Genomic DNA, 17,029 nt, shown 5'->3' with positions numbered 1-17,029 from the left:
TTTTGTTCTCGCATCCCAGCCTTTGCACCAGTCCTGGACAACCCCATGCTGCCTCCGGTGCCAAGGTCACTGCACCCAGGTGGCATTGCCCAGCAGGAGCCCCAGGGCTGGCTTTGGTCTTGGCACGGCAGCCTGCCCAGACATCACAAAGTCACCTCAGGTGACATTTTTCCAAAGAATTTAGCTTGTTCCTGATAAAAGCCAGCTCAAATCCTGTCTGTACAGACTTTGATCTTGAAGGTCTTTTCCAAAGTAGATGATTCTGTTATCACACAAATGCTTTTCTGAGGAAATGGGCTGGTGTTGCTGCTATGCGAGAAGATATTTTCTTCCAAACAGCTTTTGGTCAGCCATGTCGTGTTGCAGAGGGTCCTGTGATAATCATCAGCCCACGACACCCAGCTCCAGGAATTTGGGGGATGAGCCTCTGCGTCCCCCAAAACGGAGATTTTTATTTTTTGCCCCTGCAGCATGCGGGAGGATGATGCATGTTTCAAGGTTTAATGCAGTGAAGAGCTTCTCTTGGGTCAGGGAAATGAGAAACACACTGCAAAGAAAGCACAGGGAACTAAAGGAGATGCGATGCTCACGCTGAGGACATACAATATACATAATACAGAAAATAAAGCAGCAGAGGACACTCAGTGCAACCCTGTCTCTTGCAAGCACAGGATTAGCAAGGCAGGGTTGTGGGTTTTGTGTTTGGTCAGCTGCTCCTGCATCCCATAAGAGATGCTCCTCTCCTCAAGTGATGCTCCACTATGATTCAGCTCCAAGTCTGCCTAAGCTCAAGCTGTCAGGATTAAATATCTCGTGTTGCTTAAAGCAGCTTGTCATGTTACTTCAGAATAACTTAGAGTTACTCTCAGCTTTACCAATGAGGAAAGCTTTCCCCTTGCTGTCAGAGTGCTGGAAGAGCCCATCCCCAACACAACAGAGCCTGCAGCAGGTTGGAAGGCTCATCCAGCACTTACAGAATTGTCAGGTGGGCGTCTCTGAACATTCTCTTGTTTCACGACTGGTGTGGATCTCAGGAGCACAGGGAATCTCTCCTCTCAGCTCCTTCTTCCCCACTGCCAGCACTCCAAGCTGAGGATGTATCACAATATCAAAAGGTTTTGACAATTCTGGATCCCAAGAAGACCAGGATAGCCCCTTTTTGGGGGGCATGGGTCTTTCCTGCTGAGCTTTGTGGGAAATATATGGATGACAACAAGAGAAACCCATATCCCCATCCATCTCCACGATTTTTTTCCTTTGCTTCCCATCCCCAAACCATTTGCAGGGTGAAGAACTGCAGAGGGAGAGGCTTCAAAACAGGCATGTCAGAAGAGATGCTGTGTGCAGGATGCTCACCTGAGATCAGCCATGGGCCCATGAGTATGGAAGAAGAAAGGTGTTAAGTGTCCAAAGCATCCTGGTGCTGTGGCAGGGACCTGCCCCACGCCTCTAAGCTCCTACTTCCCATCACTCCCACATTTCTCTGCATGAAAAGCTGGCTGGGTATGGGGAGGTTTCTGGGGACATCTCCAAACGTTTTCTTTGCAAAGGAAGAAGACCCTTGTCAGATGGCAATCTGCATCCAAAGGCAGCTCTCAGCCCACCAGGCAGCACCCAAACCCCATGGCAGGATGGCAGTCCCCTTTCTGGTCCACAATGTCAGAGGATACAGTAGGAACTCAGACCTTTGCTTTGAGGTGGTTTGTTGCAGTGAGGTTCAGGACCCATCCATAACCCCTCCAAAGACCCCACATCAGGGCACTATCACGGGCTGTCCCTATTCAAGCTTCAACCTCACAGGCTAGTACAATCTGGGAGCCTTCTACAAGACACCATTCAACTGCAACACAAACATCAGGGTTCATTTTACCCAACTTAAGGCATCGGGAGGCCCTGTGCCTTCCTTCAGCTGCACAAAACCAAGATGGGTACATTGCTACTGGCTGGGAGAGCATCCTCCACGTGCACTTGCATCGCTGCCGTGGGGTATGGAAAATGAGACAGCAACTCGTGGGGTGCTCACATCCCAGTGTATCTCAGCCCCAACCAGAGCCAGAGGCAGGCTGAGCACGCACACGTGTGATTTCACACGAGCCAACTCCCAGACACGCTCCAGCACCGCGTCCCCAGCTCACCCAAACACACAGCACCCTCCCGCACTGCAGCCCACGCGCCCACAAAGCTGGTTAAACAAACCAAGCTATTTTTCCCTGCGAGCTCGGAGGGAAGAAAAATATATATTGCAGTTGCTGCTATACTTAAGCACTTGGCTCTTACCAAGGAGAGATAGCGGTGGGTAATCCAAGCCTTGTAGCAAATGGCTTTGAGTGGGAAAGTTTGCACTGGCGTAACGAAAGCGATGCTTTCTGAAGTTTCAGGCACAGCACGGGCATCTCCCCATCATCTATGAAGCAAAGAAGGCTTCCATAAATTTTGTCTAATCCTTTCCAATTTAGGAAGATTTAAATCTTTCTATTTTCATCAAATATGTGCCAGCTTACAGGACGGATCCTCTAAGCACACCCAGAAGAGCACAGCCAAATGCACACAAGGTTATAAGCACTTTCTCATTACATCCTGTCCACATACAACCCCATAGGATATTTCAGGGGAAAAAGAAAAAAAAAAGCAGTAGCAGCTTTATTTATTTCTACTTCCCCCAAAGCTCAGAAACAGCCAGATGTATTTTGTCCAGGCTGTCCCAAAAGGTTCCTGATAAGGAAGAGCCCCAAATTGGAGCATCTGCTGGGTGACTTTGAATGCTGTGACTGATGCAGCAGGAGAGCACAGATACAGCTGGGTTGGTACACCAAAAGCAAGCCATGGGCAGACACAACCATTGGGATGCCTCATAGAGTCTCCATCTGGCACAGTGGGGCCTTGTCATCCGTAGGGAGCACACATCATAGAAAGACAGAATCATAGAATGGCTTAGATTGGAAGGGACCTTAAAGATTGTTTAGTTCCAACCCCCTTGCCAACCCAGGGTCTTTGGGCAGCTCATGATGGATGAGGGGCAGACACGTGAAAACCACTTTTTCCCATTTGAACTGAAACATAGGGCCAGCACCTCACTCATCTTCATTTCCTAGATTGCTGGACTGGTCTCCAAACCACAGAAATCTCACACTTGGGTAGGACACAAACCCTTTTCCACCAGGTTGTTTTGCAGAGGTGGGTAGACCATGCCTTGCAGTGCCCAACCCAACACAGCCCCACCTGCAGCTCCTTGTATTTCTTGAAACCTGACATTACGGAACCTCCTGGCTTGGCCATTTAGCTGGGATAGTGCTTTATGATGAAACATGAGTTGCTCTTTTCAAAGGAAGAAGATGTGGGAGATGGAGACTGTCATCTCAACCTTTTATTGGTGCCAGCTCCCTGCAAACACAGATGTATAGGTGAATTGTTGAAGCAATGGGGACTCACCAGCCACTGTTTAGATGCATGGCCATGAAACAGGCACTTCTTCATGGAAAAGCAGTGGAGAAGTGTTGCAGAGCACGAGGGATGGAAAAAAAATAAAGCACAACAAAATAAACCTCACAGCAAGACATGAGATGGAATGGGCACCTTCCATGTGCTGCTGCCCATCTTGGCAAGGAGGACAGCAGATGTCTCACTGCATCAGACAGAGGAGGAATCACAGGAAAGCAGCAAGGTGAAATAACCACAAGCCCTTCAAAGTCAGCTCCGCAAGGTTTGAGGGAACACGGGCTTAATTTCATCAGCTGTGAAAACCCATTAGCATCTCGCTAAAGTCCACTTAAAATATTCATCTGGAGGATGCAAAACTGTCTTAAAAGCTGTTGCAAAATATGAAGATTGACATCTAAATTCTCCTTCCACAGAGGTCACCTCCCAGCTGGTTCAAGGGTGGCATCAGGGACAGCATCACAGGGTCACCACCCAAGGCATGGGGCAACCCACACAAGGAGCTCTTTGCCAACATTGAGAGAATAGTGCAAGTTTTGGCCTCTTTCCATTGGGTTTCCCATCCTGGGTGCTTGCCCTCACTGATCTCCCACCATGTGGTTTGGGGTCCTCTGCAAACCCTCCCCGTGGTCCCAGCCCAAACCCAACACTTCAGACAAGGTACCTAAACCTACAATCTGGGGACAGCCCCGTTCTCTTCCTCACCGAAGATGCAGATTTTGGGGGTAATTCTTGACTTTTTCCCCAGAAAAGCCACCACATCCAGGGGCAACGTGGCTGATAAATTAACAGAACCCAGCCCCGCCTCAGTGGGGAATTGGAAGGCAAGAAACTCTCCACCATGGTCCCTGCGATTAACGAAGTATATTATTAGCATGCCAAAGCAAGGTTTGCCAGTGCCTATAAATACAAGCCGGCAGTGACTCAGCAAAGCTGCAGCTATTTTTTTTTACCCCTTAATTTCCCAGGTAGGTGCATCTTGGGGTCCTGGCTCCCAGGGATGCTTCGCAGAGGTCGCCATGGAAACCCAACGCTGCAGAAATCGGAGCTTCGCTAGGAGAAACCTGCACAAAACCCCCCAGCCCCAGCCAGGGATGGTGTGGAATAGGTTAGCAGCATGAAAATGGGGTTTTGAGCTTTATTTTTTAAGCTATTCCTGGCTTTTAAAGTCATCCCTGCTACGTGGCAGTGAAGATTCTTTGTTGTCTCCTATAGGGATGTGCTGGGAGGCTGGAGGCACAAAGCAGATTTAACTCATTTACCGACCCTCCAAACCAACAGCGAGGTAACATTTGAGGTTCCTGATGCTTTTTCTAAACCCCATCAGTGCTCTCAACCAGCCCTAAGATATAAAACCCTCAGATGTACATTCTGTGATTACCAAGCTTAAAGGATATTTTTTCGCTTGCATAGCGGGGCCCTGGAGCAGAGACAGGCAAAGTTTTCCAGGAAAGGAAAAAAAAAAAAAAAAAAAAAAAAAAAAAAAAAAAGCCAACAAAACATGGAACGCTTGGCAATCCCCAAATTTCCATGCTTTTGTCCAAGTTTCAAAGAGCTCTTTGTGCCTGGAGGATGCCAGCGCTGTCTCACTGCGACATTTCAACAAGGCACCGCCGCTGAAAGGAGATTTGCATTTGGAAACTCCCTGCAATTTTGCTTTTCCACTCCTGTTTTATAGAAAATCCAGCTTGAAACCAGCTCTGTGTTGGCTAACCAGCCCAGGAGCCGAGGGATGGCTCCTACCCACCTGGATCACAGCGGGGATGGGCACCACCTCCCTGTGTTAATATTCCCAATATTAATGATGCTGTAGTGGTTTGAAGGCTGAGAGCTGTGATTTTCAGTGCACGATTGGTTTGAAAAGCAGAGTGAGGAACTTAACATGCTCCTGGCATCCAGCAAAGCCTGCCTGCCTCAAGGGAGCAGCTTCATTTTGGGAAGGAACCACTCAAGTGCACAGAATTTCAACGGCAGGTGATTCCCATTGCTTGCAATACTAGAAGGAGTTAGAAGGGGAAAAAAAAGGATCTTTCTTTTTTAGCTTAAGTGAAACATTCCCCACACCCTGGGGATTTAGCCTTATTTGTGCTTCTCTGCTCAGCAAGCAAGGGAACAAATGCGACCTGGGGTGATGCTATCTGGGAACATCAAGAAGCCCTTAAATCAAAGTCACCCCACTGACCTCTCTATCACTGATATCTTTTCCATGCTAAGTTTGGATATTAGGAAAAAATTATTCTCAGAAAGAGTGGTCAGGTGCCCAGGGAGGTGGTGGGGGCACCCTGGAGGTGGTGGCAGATGTGGCACTGAGGGACGTGGTCATTGGGCACAGTGGGATGGGTTGGGGTTGGAATGGGGGGGTCTTAGAGGTCCTTTCCAGCCTTAATGACTCTATGACTCTATGGGATGCTCAAATGGTAAAATTGGAGATCCAACACCCCCACATCACCCAGGGTCTCAAACCAGCCATGACATCCCCCTAATCTTTCCATTTTGTCCTTCCTATTTACAGCTGTCTCCCAAGTCTAGCCACATTGGAGCATCTTCAAGCAGAGCTCAGTGCCCACAGAGCTACAGAGGGAGGACAAGAACCAGAAACACGGATAAGGTCACCACAAGACTGTAAAAAATGTAAATGAAGCCCAAGGAGCTGGACTAATCCTGCAAGCAATGAGATTAGCACAAGGTCCCCTTGGCGCAGGTTGAGCCCATCTGCTTGGGATTCCCCTTGAGAAGGATGCCCCCAAGGACAGCACCAAGCCCACTGCTCCCAAGGGCACCTCTGGCACTATCCCACTCCTGGTACAAGACGTACAAGCAAGGGGAAAGGAAAAAAAATAAGATGTGGTTTGGTCCCAATCAGCATTTTGGTCACAGAGCATCACTGCTGATGTTGCATCCCTCAAAGGGAAAGGAAAGTGCAAGAGAAGCTGGAAAGCTCGAACCCAAGGCTTCGGGAGAAGGATGAGTTTTGCTTTCAGAGTTTATTTGGGAAGTCTCAGAAAAGCTGTAGAAAAAGTCATGGAGCTCCAGCCCTGGAGCTTCTCTGAGCTGAAGCCCTGCTGCAGTTCTGCTCCTCAGTACCAGACGGCCAGGGCCAGGCACAGCTTCTTCAATCCAGCATCATTAATAAAGGTTTATGCTTAAAATGTGGCAGCAAGCCCCCACCCCAAACAAAGCAGCCACATACAAGCAAGTGGGGGAAGAACAGACCCTTTAATTCTTGACCCCAGCAGGTGCTTTGGGATGTTAAGCCCCAAGTTTAGAACATATTTATTATATTTGCCCCCAGTTCACAGCCTGCTGCTCACCATCCTCCCAACACCTTCACCAAAACGCAGAACCAAAGGGAAACTGAGGCACAGGACACCAATACCACTCAGCAGTACCCATGGTTTTCAACCCTACATGCAAACTGGAGCCTACTTCTCCCTAGAGAAAACATCTACTACCTTACCAGAGCCAAAAATGTACATTTTTACACTTTTCTCATCTAGGGAACTCCCTTCCCCCATGCTCAGAGGTCACACCAAGCTCCTTCCCACTGCAGGTTGCATTGGTGAGCCTCCAGCACAAGCCCACTACAGGCTCCACAAACCCCTCTAAGGCTCCACTGCCCTCACTGGGATGATTAATAGCCTTTCAGCCAGTAAAACAAAAACCCATTAAGAGCACTAATATTTGTTCTCCCTGCTCTCTGTCTACTTCATCTCATCCTTCAACACAAGCCCTGTCTGTTTGCGGATGAAGACAGAAACCCCCGAAGCCCAGATCCCACAGAGAAGAGCCCCTTTTGGGGGTCACTCATTGTCAAGCAGTACAGAGACCATCTCCCATCACTGTAAAACCCCAAACCCTCTCTCTTTGAGGAGCTGCTGAGGCTCTTTGAAGCTTTTTATACCTGCACTTCCATGTGGGATGCATCTGAGCCTGAGCAGCCTTGGAGTGGCCCATTGCCCACTGCCTGATGCAACAAGTCAATAAACCACATTCAACAGCTGGATGGGATGGGATGCACGTTTTCCATTGGGATACAAAGTCACTCAAATAAAGCATTTATCTCAGGGTAGGTGCAGCTTCCTTATTTTGGAAGCACCTGGGAATATTCCCACACGCATCCCCAATCAAGCAGTCCATTTGAGAGATCATGCTCACTCCAATGCTTCGTTTTTTGAGATTTTTCTTTTAATATGCTAGAAAACAACCCCAAATTGCCCATTTGCAACACGTGGCCTGGTTGTATTTATAACATCTAAAAAACATCATTCTCCAAAGCAAGGATAGCTTGACCGCACATGGGCCATCTCCCCAAAAAATCCCATCCGTCCACCAGCACTCATGGTGAGGATTAGGATGTCATGCACTCAGCATCCCAATGGTGTTTTGGTGCAGATGTGAATTTCCTTCTGGCTAAAGTCCATTCTGCCATCAGCATCCAACGGGAGATCTCCCATTGGAGAAGCAGCAGGGGTCCCACTGGTCCAAGCCATAAAATCACAGAGTTGCTTGGGTTGGAAGGGACCTCAAAGATCACGTAGTTCCAATCCCACACCACAGGCAAGTTTGCCACTCACCAGATCAATCTGCCCAGAATCCCATCCAACTTGGCCTTGAACGCCTCCAGGGAAGGGCTGGGGAAGTGAGATGGAGCAAAAAGCAGATCTTTGAGATATTGCTGAAAGCACAGCTTTTTAGGGTATTTTTTTCTTGCTCTGTTGCTGTTTCTTAACGTATTCTCTGCAGGTTTTCCCCCCGCTGTCTGGGACCTGAGGCGCTCCCCAGCTCGGCACATCTTTCTGCATTCCCCCATCCCTCCCTTTAGGGAGAAGAGGAATTGATAAACTGGTGGGAAAAAAAGAAAAACTGACTGGCACTCCAATCAAAATACAAAAGAAACAGAAAGAAACGGCTGTGAAAAGAAGCGCTGCTTAATGAGGAATTACATCTGTGCCAGTGAGTCACGGCAGGGAGGCTGCACAGCGGCGATGGGCACCTGTGATGGTGAGGACCATGCAGGAGCCTTCAGCCTCACTTGCTTTATGGTGGGACACCCAGAAAACCACAGATCCATCATAGGGATGCTGAGAGTTGGGTGCCCCATAGCAGGACCCCAACCCCAAAGACCCGTGGGCATCGGGAGAGCACCCAAAGCACCACCCAGGGCTGGGCTTTGGCTCGGGGTGAGCTCAGGGAGCCCTGGGTGAGGGATGAGTCAGGTCGGGCGCCAGCCAAAAAGTGTGCTCAGCACTTCTGCACGCACCCGAGGGGAGGCAATATATCAGACACGTAGGCGCAACGCTGCTTTGCCTCATGCAGACCTGGGATTGCCACCTATCGTCCGGGTTCTGCACTGGGACTGGAAAATCTTTCCTGCAGCCCCGCCGAATCCCTTCCAGCCCCATCCTTTTCCTTTCTCCCTTGTTTTCCCCCAGACCAGCCACGCTCAGCCCTATGGTGCTGCTTCTCCTCCTGCCCTTTTGCTGCATGATGCCTTCGTGCTCGATCCGTGTTTGGTTTTTAGCCACTCCTTCAAAACCTGCACCCGAAACTCACAGCAGCGGGGTGCGTTTTGCACCCCGATGACCCCGCTGGTGTCATCAGAGCGGGGACAAGCGGAGCCCGCCAGCATCCAGCCCCCTCTCCAGCCGTGCCTCAGTTTCCCCTCGTTTATTCCAAAGGCTTTCCCGGCTCCTTTAAGCCCCCCCCGCCCGCCGAGGCTCGGCCCCTTTCTCTGACACAGCAGCCGAACCGGGAGCCGCGGGGAGGCTGCGGCCGGGCCGGGGCCGGGCGCCCACCGCCGCTCCCCCCCGCCCCATGGCTCTGCCCGGGGCGCCGGGAGCCGCCCGCCCCGCTCCGCCCCCCCGGAGCCCAGGGGGCGGCCGGCCCTGAACCGGCATCGCTACCGCCGGTCGGTCCCGGGGGGAGTAAAGGGAGGGGGAATGGGGAGAAACGGGAGGGGGATGCGGGAATAGGGGATGGAGGATGTGGGAACCGGGGATGTGGGAACAGGGGATGGAGGATGCGGGTACCAGGGATGAGGATACCGGGGACGTGAGCACCACGGATGTGGGTACCAGCGATGCAGGTACCAGGGTGGTGAGCACCAGGGATGGAGGATACAAGCACTGGGGATAGAGGATGCAGATACCAAGAATGAAGGATGCAGGGATGCAGGTGGAGGGGATGGAGGATGTAAGCACTGGGGATGGAGGATTCAAGTAGCAGGGATGTGAGATGAGAGTAACGGGTTCAGAGGATGCAATCACGCCGGTCTTCCCTACCATGCCCCCCCCCCCCCACTCTGCCTCCACCCTCGGTGCATTTCCCCACCTCCTGAGGGAAGAGATGGGGCTGAGGGGGTATTTTGATTGACCCCCCCTTAAAGCGGAGGGGTCCCAAGGGACTTCCCCTCCCCCCAAAACCCCGCAGGTAACATCTCACCCCTTCTGACAGCAGTCAAGAGAAGGTGGCCCCCGGCCTCCACGCAGAAGCCCTGAAGGAGGAGGAGGAGGAGGAAGAGGAGGAGGGGGAGGAAGGAAGAAAAAAAAATAATAAAAGGACGAGGAAGAGCTTGGAGTGGAGCCAGGCGCTGGAAAAGGGTGATCTGGATCTGGCTGCCTGCTCACCCCTGCGCCGGTAAGTTCCCAGGTTATCTGTCTGTCCATCTGCCTGCCTGTCCATCCATCTGGCTCAGCGAGACCCCCGTCTGCATGTCTCAAGGCAAGGGTGGGGGGGTGGTTATATAGAGCCTTCTCCCCTCCCCGTTTTTCCATCCCCAGCAGGGCTGGCTCCCTCACTGTCTGTCTGTCCCTGCAGGAGGGGAAGCCGGAGTCCCCCATCACTGCTCAGCATCGGAGCCACCGGCCCTGGAGCGAGGGCCCAACGTGGGGTGGCCGCACCATTCCAGGGGGACACCCAGCCCTGCATCACCTTCCCCATCCCCAGCAAGCAGGAAAATCTCCATCAGCTGGATTTTAGCTTCCTGGGACATCCAAGGGACTCGTCCTCCTCCTCCATGGTCCCCCCGTGCATCCCCACGGCCGCCGGCTGAGCCCCCCCTCACCCACCGCCCGGCTCTGCATGCTGCCTGGAGCAGCCCCCAGCCGTCCTGCTGCTCCACACCGCGGCTCGGAGCCCCCCGACAACGGCCTCGGTGGTGAGGCGGGGAGGCCAGCAGGGACTCCTGGGGAGCGTTAAGATGGTGAGAGCTCTCCGGCCGAGAGGGGCTGCGCGGACGCCAGGCCACCGGGTTTGGGGGTCGCAGGATGGACAGAGCCCTTGGGGCCGGGAGAAGAGGCCGGTAGGGAAGGATGGACTCCCGGAGCTGCCAGGACAGGCAGCCCAGTGACCCCCCCAGCAGCAGCAGCAGCAATTGTAGCAGTGGCAAAAGCGAAGGAGAGAGGGAGAGGATCCGCAGCCGGATGAAAATGGTCATCGGGCAACTGGAAGGCATCTTGCAGGAGCTCAAGGAGGTCGCCAAGGAGCTCCGGGAGGTAGGAGAGGATGTTGGGTGGGATGCAGCACCAGGGGTACGAGGAGGTGGGGTGGTTGTGGCTGCACCTGTCCCAGCCCTGTCCCCATCAGCATCACTTCCAAAAAGCGGGGGGAAATAAGCCGGATTTGGAGAAATTTGCTGTTGACCTTGATGCTTGGGGCCATGCTGCCCGTCCCCGTGGATGCTGGGAGAGAGCTTGGAGCACGGAGCTGAAACTGGGCAAATCTTGTGGGAACTGGGGATGCTCTGTCCTGGGGGGGTTCTGTTTCAAAGCACAGGGGTGGATGGAGAGGAGGTGACAGATCCCTCGTGCTGGTGGCCTTGGGGTGGCGAGTCTGTGGAGGGAGACACGGCAGAAGGCTCTTTTCTGCTGGCAAAAAATGTGTATATATCCATACAAAGTGTGGTTTGAGCTTCCAGTTGGTCCAGAGGTGCAGTGATGGGGAATTTAATTGCGGAAGGGCTGCACAACCCCGGTGTGTTTGGGAAGTGGACCTGTTTGTGGCCACGAGCTGTGGATTGGGAATGTGGTGGTGGCTTTGAGCATGGCTTAGTTTTGAGATGGGGCAGGTGGTTGTGTGCCCTGAGCCAGGTGTGGTTGGGTTGTTGGAATGGGTGAGGCCTCATTTCCATGAGGGATAGGAAGAAATTAGTGCAGGTTTTGCTGGGGGGTCATGATAGAGGAGCAAAGCAGCCCCACTGTGTGGGGGTCATGCGGAGGCACCAGAAGCCAGCTGGAGCTCTTGGGATGCAGGTGGACTGACAGCATACTTAGTGTAGATGTGGCCATGCTCAGGGAGGTGTGACACCTACCAGCCTAAAGCTTTTCCTGGGACCTTCTTTCGGATAGCTCTGCTCACTCCATGGGGCTTTAGGAAGGTCAGTCCCCCAGGAAAGTCAGCTCTGATCTCCAGGTGATGCCACATCCCAGTTCATCACTCCACCAGACCTCTTATTCCTTTGCAGAAAGCAAACCCAAGCACAGAGCAGAAAGGCTCCTGGTTCCTTCAGCTCCAAAGGGACAGCCCAGAACCCCTCTGACAAGTCCCTGACATACTAAAAATAGTAATAATAATAATAATAATAATCAGGAGGCAGAGCTGTTTTCTGTTTGGTCTGAAGTCACTTCACTCTCCTCCAGGAGCTTTGAGAGGCCTTTAAAAATGGCAATTCACAGCTGCTTCAGTGCCCCTTTCATAAAGCCCATGTATTTAAAGCCAGGAGAGACCTCTACACGCACCTGAGCATCCTTTCTGAGTGCTTCAGAGCTTAACCCTCCTTAAAGTCTCCATTCAACTTTTGGGGCTGAAAAGTCCTTTAGCATCCCTACAGCACCCTTGATAGGCTGCTCAATCCAGGTGGGGAAGGGGAGAAGGTGGTCTGAGGACACAGCGCAGGTGTGAAGGGCTCTGGAGAGGTTCATCCATCCCAGGAGTCGCAGGAGGAGACAAGCAGGACAGGGGACAACCTATTTGTACCCAAGGGGTGCATCCCAAGCTGCCTGCAGCACAAATCTGACGACCAGCCATAGGGTTCTGGGGACATCTATCTTCTCCTCTTCTCTCTCTGCACCCATCCCTGCTCATTCCTCACTCCTGATATTGTTTTCTCCCTGAAGGCTGTCATTCCAGATGTCCATTGTATCGGGGATGCTGTTTTACCAGTCTTTTCTCCCACTCTCCCTCCCTCCCTCTTCCCTTTTGTGTATATAATTATTCTCCAGCGCTCCACGACAGGGCTGTATTATGTGAGGGGAAAATGATTATTAAATCCTCGTCTGAGATCGCACACTGGAAGTAAAAATTACACAGGAGGCCAGGACCAAATGTGCTTCCGCTGAGCAGGATCCACATCCTCTGCCCTTGGTACCTGTATCCTCCATCCTTGGTACTCATATCTTTGGTACCCGCACCCCTGGTACCCGTATCCTCCATCCTCCATACCTGCACCACTGGTACAAACTCTGGTACCCACATCCTCCATCCCTGGTACCTGCATCTTTCTTATACAGCCCTAGTACCCTCATCCTCCATCTCTGGTGCTTCCATCCTTCTTTCCTGCACCCTTCATCCTTGGTACCCAAATCCCCAGTACCTGCATTCCTATGGGATGCACAGCAGGAAGAGATGATGCCATCTCTGCACATCTCCAGGTGTGCATACAAGCCCCCTAAAATCCCACAAAGAGTGTCCCATCATACCTGTACCCCCTGGGGGAAGTGACACCTGGTCATCCCCTGCTCCTCCCTTTGGAGGCAGGAAAGTCTGCAGTACAACCCCTTCAAAATACCTTAATAATGTTGTAATTGATAGGTGATTAGCTGGGAACGCATTGGAAAGCTCTTGGTGAGAGGGTGGCTTGCTATTCTAATAGCACATTCCAAAGATGTGTGTGATGAGTTTGAACTCTTTAGTGCCTGATGATACAGCAAATGGTCCAGAGATGCTCGATGCACTGGAACAGACAACAGGGACTCATTTATACGTGTCAGCTTGGGCAGAGAGGCCACTGTCACCCAGCTTCTTCTTGCAAGCGAGCTCCGATTAATCATTTCTTCATTATTAAATATTTACCTCCCCTTCACTGAAAAGTGTCTGGGGAGACATGGGAAGGTCCCTTCTGCAGGGCTGCAGGGTCATGGGGCTGCCAGAGGCTTAGGGCTGCTCCTTTTCCCAATGGAGGGATGGATTTTCAACGTTGTGGAAGAATCCTCAGGGATGATTCGGAGTGCAGCGATGGGAACGGGGCGCAAAAATCACTGCTCCTCTCTCAGAATTGATGCTTCGCCCCGCGTTGTGAGAGCCATTGGGGTGGGATGACACGACATGCACAGGCAGAGGTCGCCCGTCACTGAACCAAAAGCTCCCCGCTGCCCCCAGCTTTGATCCCACCGCTGCTCCACTTCAAAGGCTGTGACGCCAGGGCCGTGAGATTGCGGCACTTTGATGGTGAGCATTTCCCTGCTCCTTCCATCCGCTCCTGGAGGTGCATTATCCATCGCCGCCCGCATCGGGGAGAGCGCGCCGCCCGCTCGGACGCAGCCTTTGAAGTCCCCTCTTGTCCTCCCGCGTCATCCGCCGGCTCCCCAGCAGCTCTGCTGAGTTGTCAAAGAAATGATCTCGTGAATAAGAAACAGCACGGGCACTGCGTTCGAAATGCGAGCCATTGCAGCCAAGCTGCTTACCGAAACTCCTTTTAAAAATAATAATAATAAAACAGAGCAGTGGTGCTCCAGTTGTTCATCATCCCTTGGCAGGTATCCAGCTGGGAAGGGAACCACCCCGCTGGGCGCACAGATGTTAGCTTAAAAGCTCCCTGTGCTGTTTTGCTGGGTGGGAGCCCAGGGTGGGGAGCGTCCAGGGCTACCAGTTGGAGTAACTGGAGGTAGCTGGTCTGTCAGCCCAGCTCCATCAATTTGCATAGAAACATTAGGTTGAAAAAGATCTCCAAGATCACCAAGCCCAACCCATCCCACCATGCCCACTGACCACGTCCCTCAGTGCCACATCTCCACATTTCCTGAACACCTCCAGGGACGGTGACAGCAACACCACCTCCCTGGGCAGCCCGTGCCAATGCATCACCACTCTTTCTAATATCCAAACTGAAGCTCTCCTGGCACAATGTGAGGCTATTCTGTAGGTGAGGGATGTCCTCTCTTGGCACCCAGGTAACCCCAGTGGCCTCAGCATCCACATTCAGCTTCCAGGCCCATTCATCACCCCAAAACCCATTCATAGCCATGGGCTCAGGTCCCTCTGCCCCCTCCCTTCGCCCCCATCTCAGCTCACTCCGCTAAAATCCTTTGACAATCCAAAGAAGCAGAGGGGAAGAAAAGACCAAATCCTGCTTTGCATTCAAATCCTCAGCAGGTACCCAGTGTCACGGAGGTATTTAACACCCCCCCACCGCCCGGTTAAAATAGAAAGTGCAGGGAAGGGCGCTCCTAAAAATAGAGCTGATGTGACATTAATCCCACAGGGACCGCAGTGGGGACAGCAGAGACGCAGCTCCTCCTGGCACCCAGGTGTCAATGTCCCCATGAGGGTCCCAGTGGTGGGGAGAAATGAGGAGGGTCCCCTGGTTTGGGAAAGGGACCCGGTGCCGTGCCTTCCTGTAAAGAGAGCTGATCTCATTTTAGCAAAGGGTTTCATGAAATCATTCTTCTGCCTTATTAAAAAATAATAATAACCGGGTGTTTCCCAGGGACAACTCTTTTCCCCAGCTTCTTCCTCATTCTTTCCCGTCACTGAAAAAGAAGAGGTCACACAGGCTTCTTTTCACTCCTTTTTCACCCAAAGAACAAGAAGGATAAGGAAATAAAAAGCAATCTGATTGTGCTTTGGGAGCATTTCTCATTTGAGATGTTTCTTGTGGGTGCTGCAGCTCCAGCCAGGGGCCCCAGCTTGCTCTTGGCATCCTCCAAAGCCAGGGCCTGGAGAATGGATGGTGATCGTGTCGTGTCCTTCAGATGAGCCCCAGGCTGCTGGATACGGTTTTAGGGTGCATTTATAGCATTTTAATATTTCACCCGACCCTCTGGCTCAAAGTTGAGGATGCACAGAACAAGGGCGTGGGATGGGAACCAAGGAAAAGCCTCTGCGATGAAAATGGGATGGAAGGTTGAAGCCTGAGGATTTAGTTTCCTCCAGAAGTGTTCAAAAAACTCGTGTTAAAAAGTCTATAGAAATGACAGAGGAATGGTTTAGCACTGGGATTGTTTATTCTCAGTGGATGAGGAGAGTCCAACAGCCTTGGGCATGATGCTGGTGGAGATACAGCAAGGATTGCTGGCAGATTGTGGAGGAGGAGATGAAAGGTGTCAGGCAGGACATTGCTTGTGGATTTGTCTTCCATCCTTATTTTGGGAAGCCCGTGGTTTACTTCCACCAGGAAATGACGTGTGGGTGGGCTGAAGGATGAGGAGGAAGGGCAAAGCAATGATGAACAGCAACCCTACAAAGGACGTGGAGACAGATTTGGACACCACGGGGCACCACTCTGTCCCCAGGATGCCATGCTCTCGTTGGTTCTTGATACATCAAGCACTTTGTTAATGATGGGGGAGCATTCGTCATGCAACCTTGGGATGGCCAGCTTCAGTTTCCCCACTTGGGGAGCTGAGATACTGGGGGCAAAAGAGGCAGTTTTTACTGCTGTTTCCCCATGCTGGGGTGTAAGGAATGCCACATGCATGGGGATTTGGGGTGTTTACTTCCTTCTATGGGATCCAAAGCTTATTGGGGGTCCCCAAAAAATAGCAGGGAACTACTCGGGCACCACAAGTATCCTAGTGTCACCAAGCCATTGGGTGGGCTTCTTCCTCCTCCCACAAAGGGCCGATCCACCCGTCCATCTGTCCGCCCATCTGCCCACAGGTAGTGAGCCAGATCGACCGGCTGACATCTGACTTCGAGTTCGAGTTGGAGCCGGATGACTGGACGACAGCGACAGCCAGCAGCACCTCCAGCAGCGAGAAAGGGGGGGTCTCCTTCGAGCTGGGACCCCTCGACTTCGCAGCGGCCGACATCCTGTCCGACAGCTGGGAATTCTGCTCATTCCTGGATACCTCCACCCCATCTGACCAAGGGGACGGCCCCGACCCCCCACGCCCGCAACCCCCGCCGTGCCGCCAGCCCGACTACCGGCTGATGAACGGCGGGGTGCCCATCGCCAACGGGCCCCGAGGGGGCACCCCGGACTCATCCAGCGAGGAGGCATTCACTCCCCAACAGAAAGGTCCCCATCACCGGACAGCCGGCACGCGGGAGCGGGTCCGCTTCAGCGACAAGGTGCTCTACCACGCCTTGTGTTGCGATGATGATGGGGACGGTGCCGACGAAGCGTCCCCAAACGAGGACAGCACCGAGGAGCGAGGTCTCAAGGTGACCCCGAAGAGTCAACCGTCCGTTGGTGGCAATGGTGGTGGCACTAGCGGAGGGCCACCGGCGCGGCGGCTGATGAGGAACAGCAGCACGCAGACTGTGGCCGACAAAAGCACCCAGACGGTGCTGCCTTACATCCCGGCCAAACAGAAACTCAAAACGAAAAACTGATGTCGGTTCCGGTCCGGCCAAGGGTTGGGGTTGGGTGTCTTGG

General features: G+C 52.5%; 1 protein-coding gene and 2 long non-coding RNA genes across 6 annotated transcripts; 2 read left to right on the top strand and 1 right to left on the bottom strand.

Annotated features, from left to right (window-relative positions):
- Positions 1–9,961, bottom strand: LOC149916233 (uncharacterized). The gene is made up of 4 exons (XR_016470242.1): positions 9,877–9,961; positions 2,278–2,404; positions 1,357–1,540; positions 1–547 (listed from the first exon to the last, which is right to left on the bottom strand). It is a non-coding gene; the product is annotated as an uncharacterized LOC149916233 (long non-coding RNA).
- On the top strand, positions 3,261–6,047 carry LOC149916234 (uncharacterized). Its single transcript, XR_016470516.1, has 4 exons — positions 3,261–3,661; positions 4,404–4,543; positions 4,651–4,720; positions 5,948–6,047. It is a non-coding gene; the product is annotated as an uncharacterized LOC149916234 (long non-coding RNA).
- INSYN1 (inhibitory synaptic factor 1) lies at positions 9,195–17,029 on the top strand. Of its 4 annotated transcripts, none has more exons than XM_090148637.1 (4): positions 9,195–9,343; positions 9,892–10,071; positions 10,252–10,928; positions 16,309–17,029. In XM_090148637.1, the coding sequence occupies exons 3-4, from the start codon at positions 10,746–10,748 to the stop codon at positions 16,984–16,986; spliced, it is 861 nt and encodes a 286-aa protein (XP_090004763.1). In that variant the 5' UTR covers positions 9,195–9,343; positions 9,892–10,071; positions 10,252–10,745; the 3' UTR covers positions 16,987–17,029. The 4 variants fall into 4 exon arrangements, with proteins under 4 accessions (XP_090004763.1, XP_031443876.2, XP_090004764.1 ...); XM_031588016.2 differs by having other exon boundaries at positions 9,199–9,343; positions 9,889–10,071; XM_090148638.1 differs by lacking the exon at positions 9,195–9,343 and adding an exon at positions 9,418–9,520 and having other exon boundaries at positions 9,889–10,071.

The sequence above is a fragment of the Phasianus colchicus genome, chromosome 12, assembly GCF_987193195.1.
Source record: "Phasianus colchicus chromosome 12, bPhaCol1.hap1.1, whole genome shotgun sequence".
Classification (NCBI taxonomy): Eukaryota; Metazoa; Chordata; class Aves; order Galliformes; family Phasianidae; genus Phasianus; species Phasianus colchicus.
This window is presented reverse-complemented; position numbering and strand designations above follow the sequence as displayed.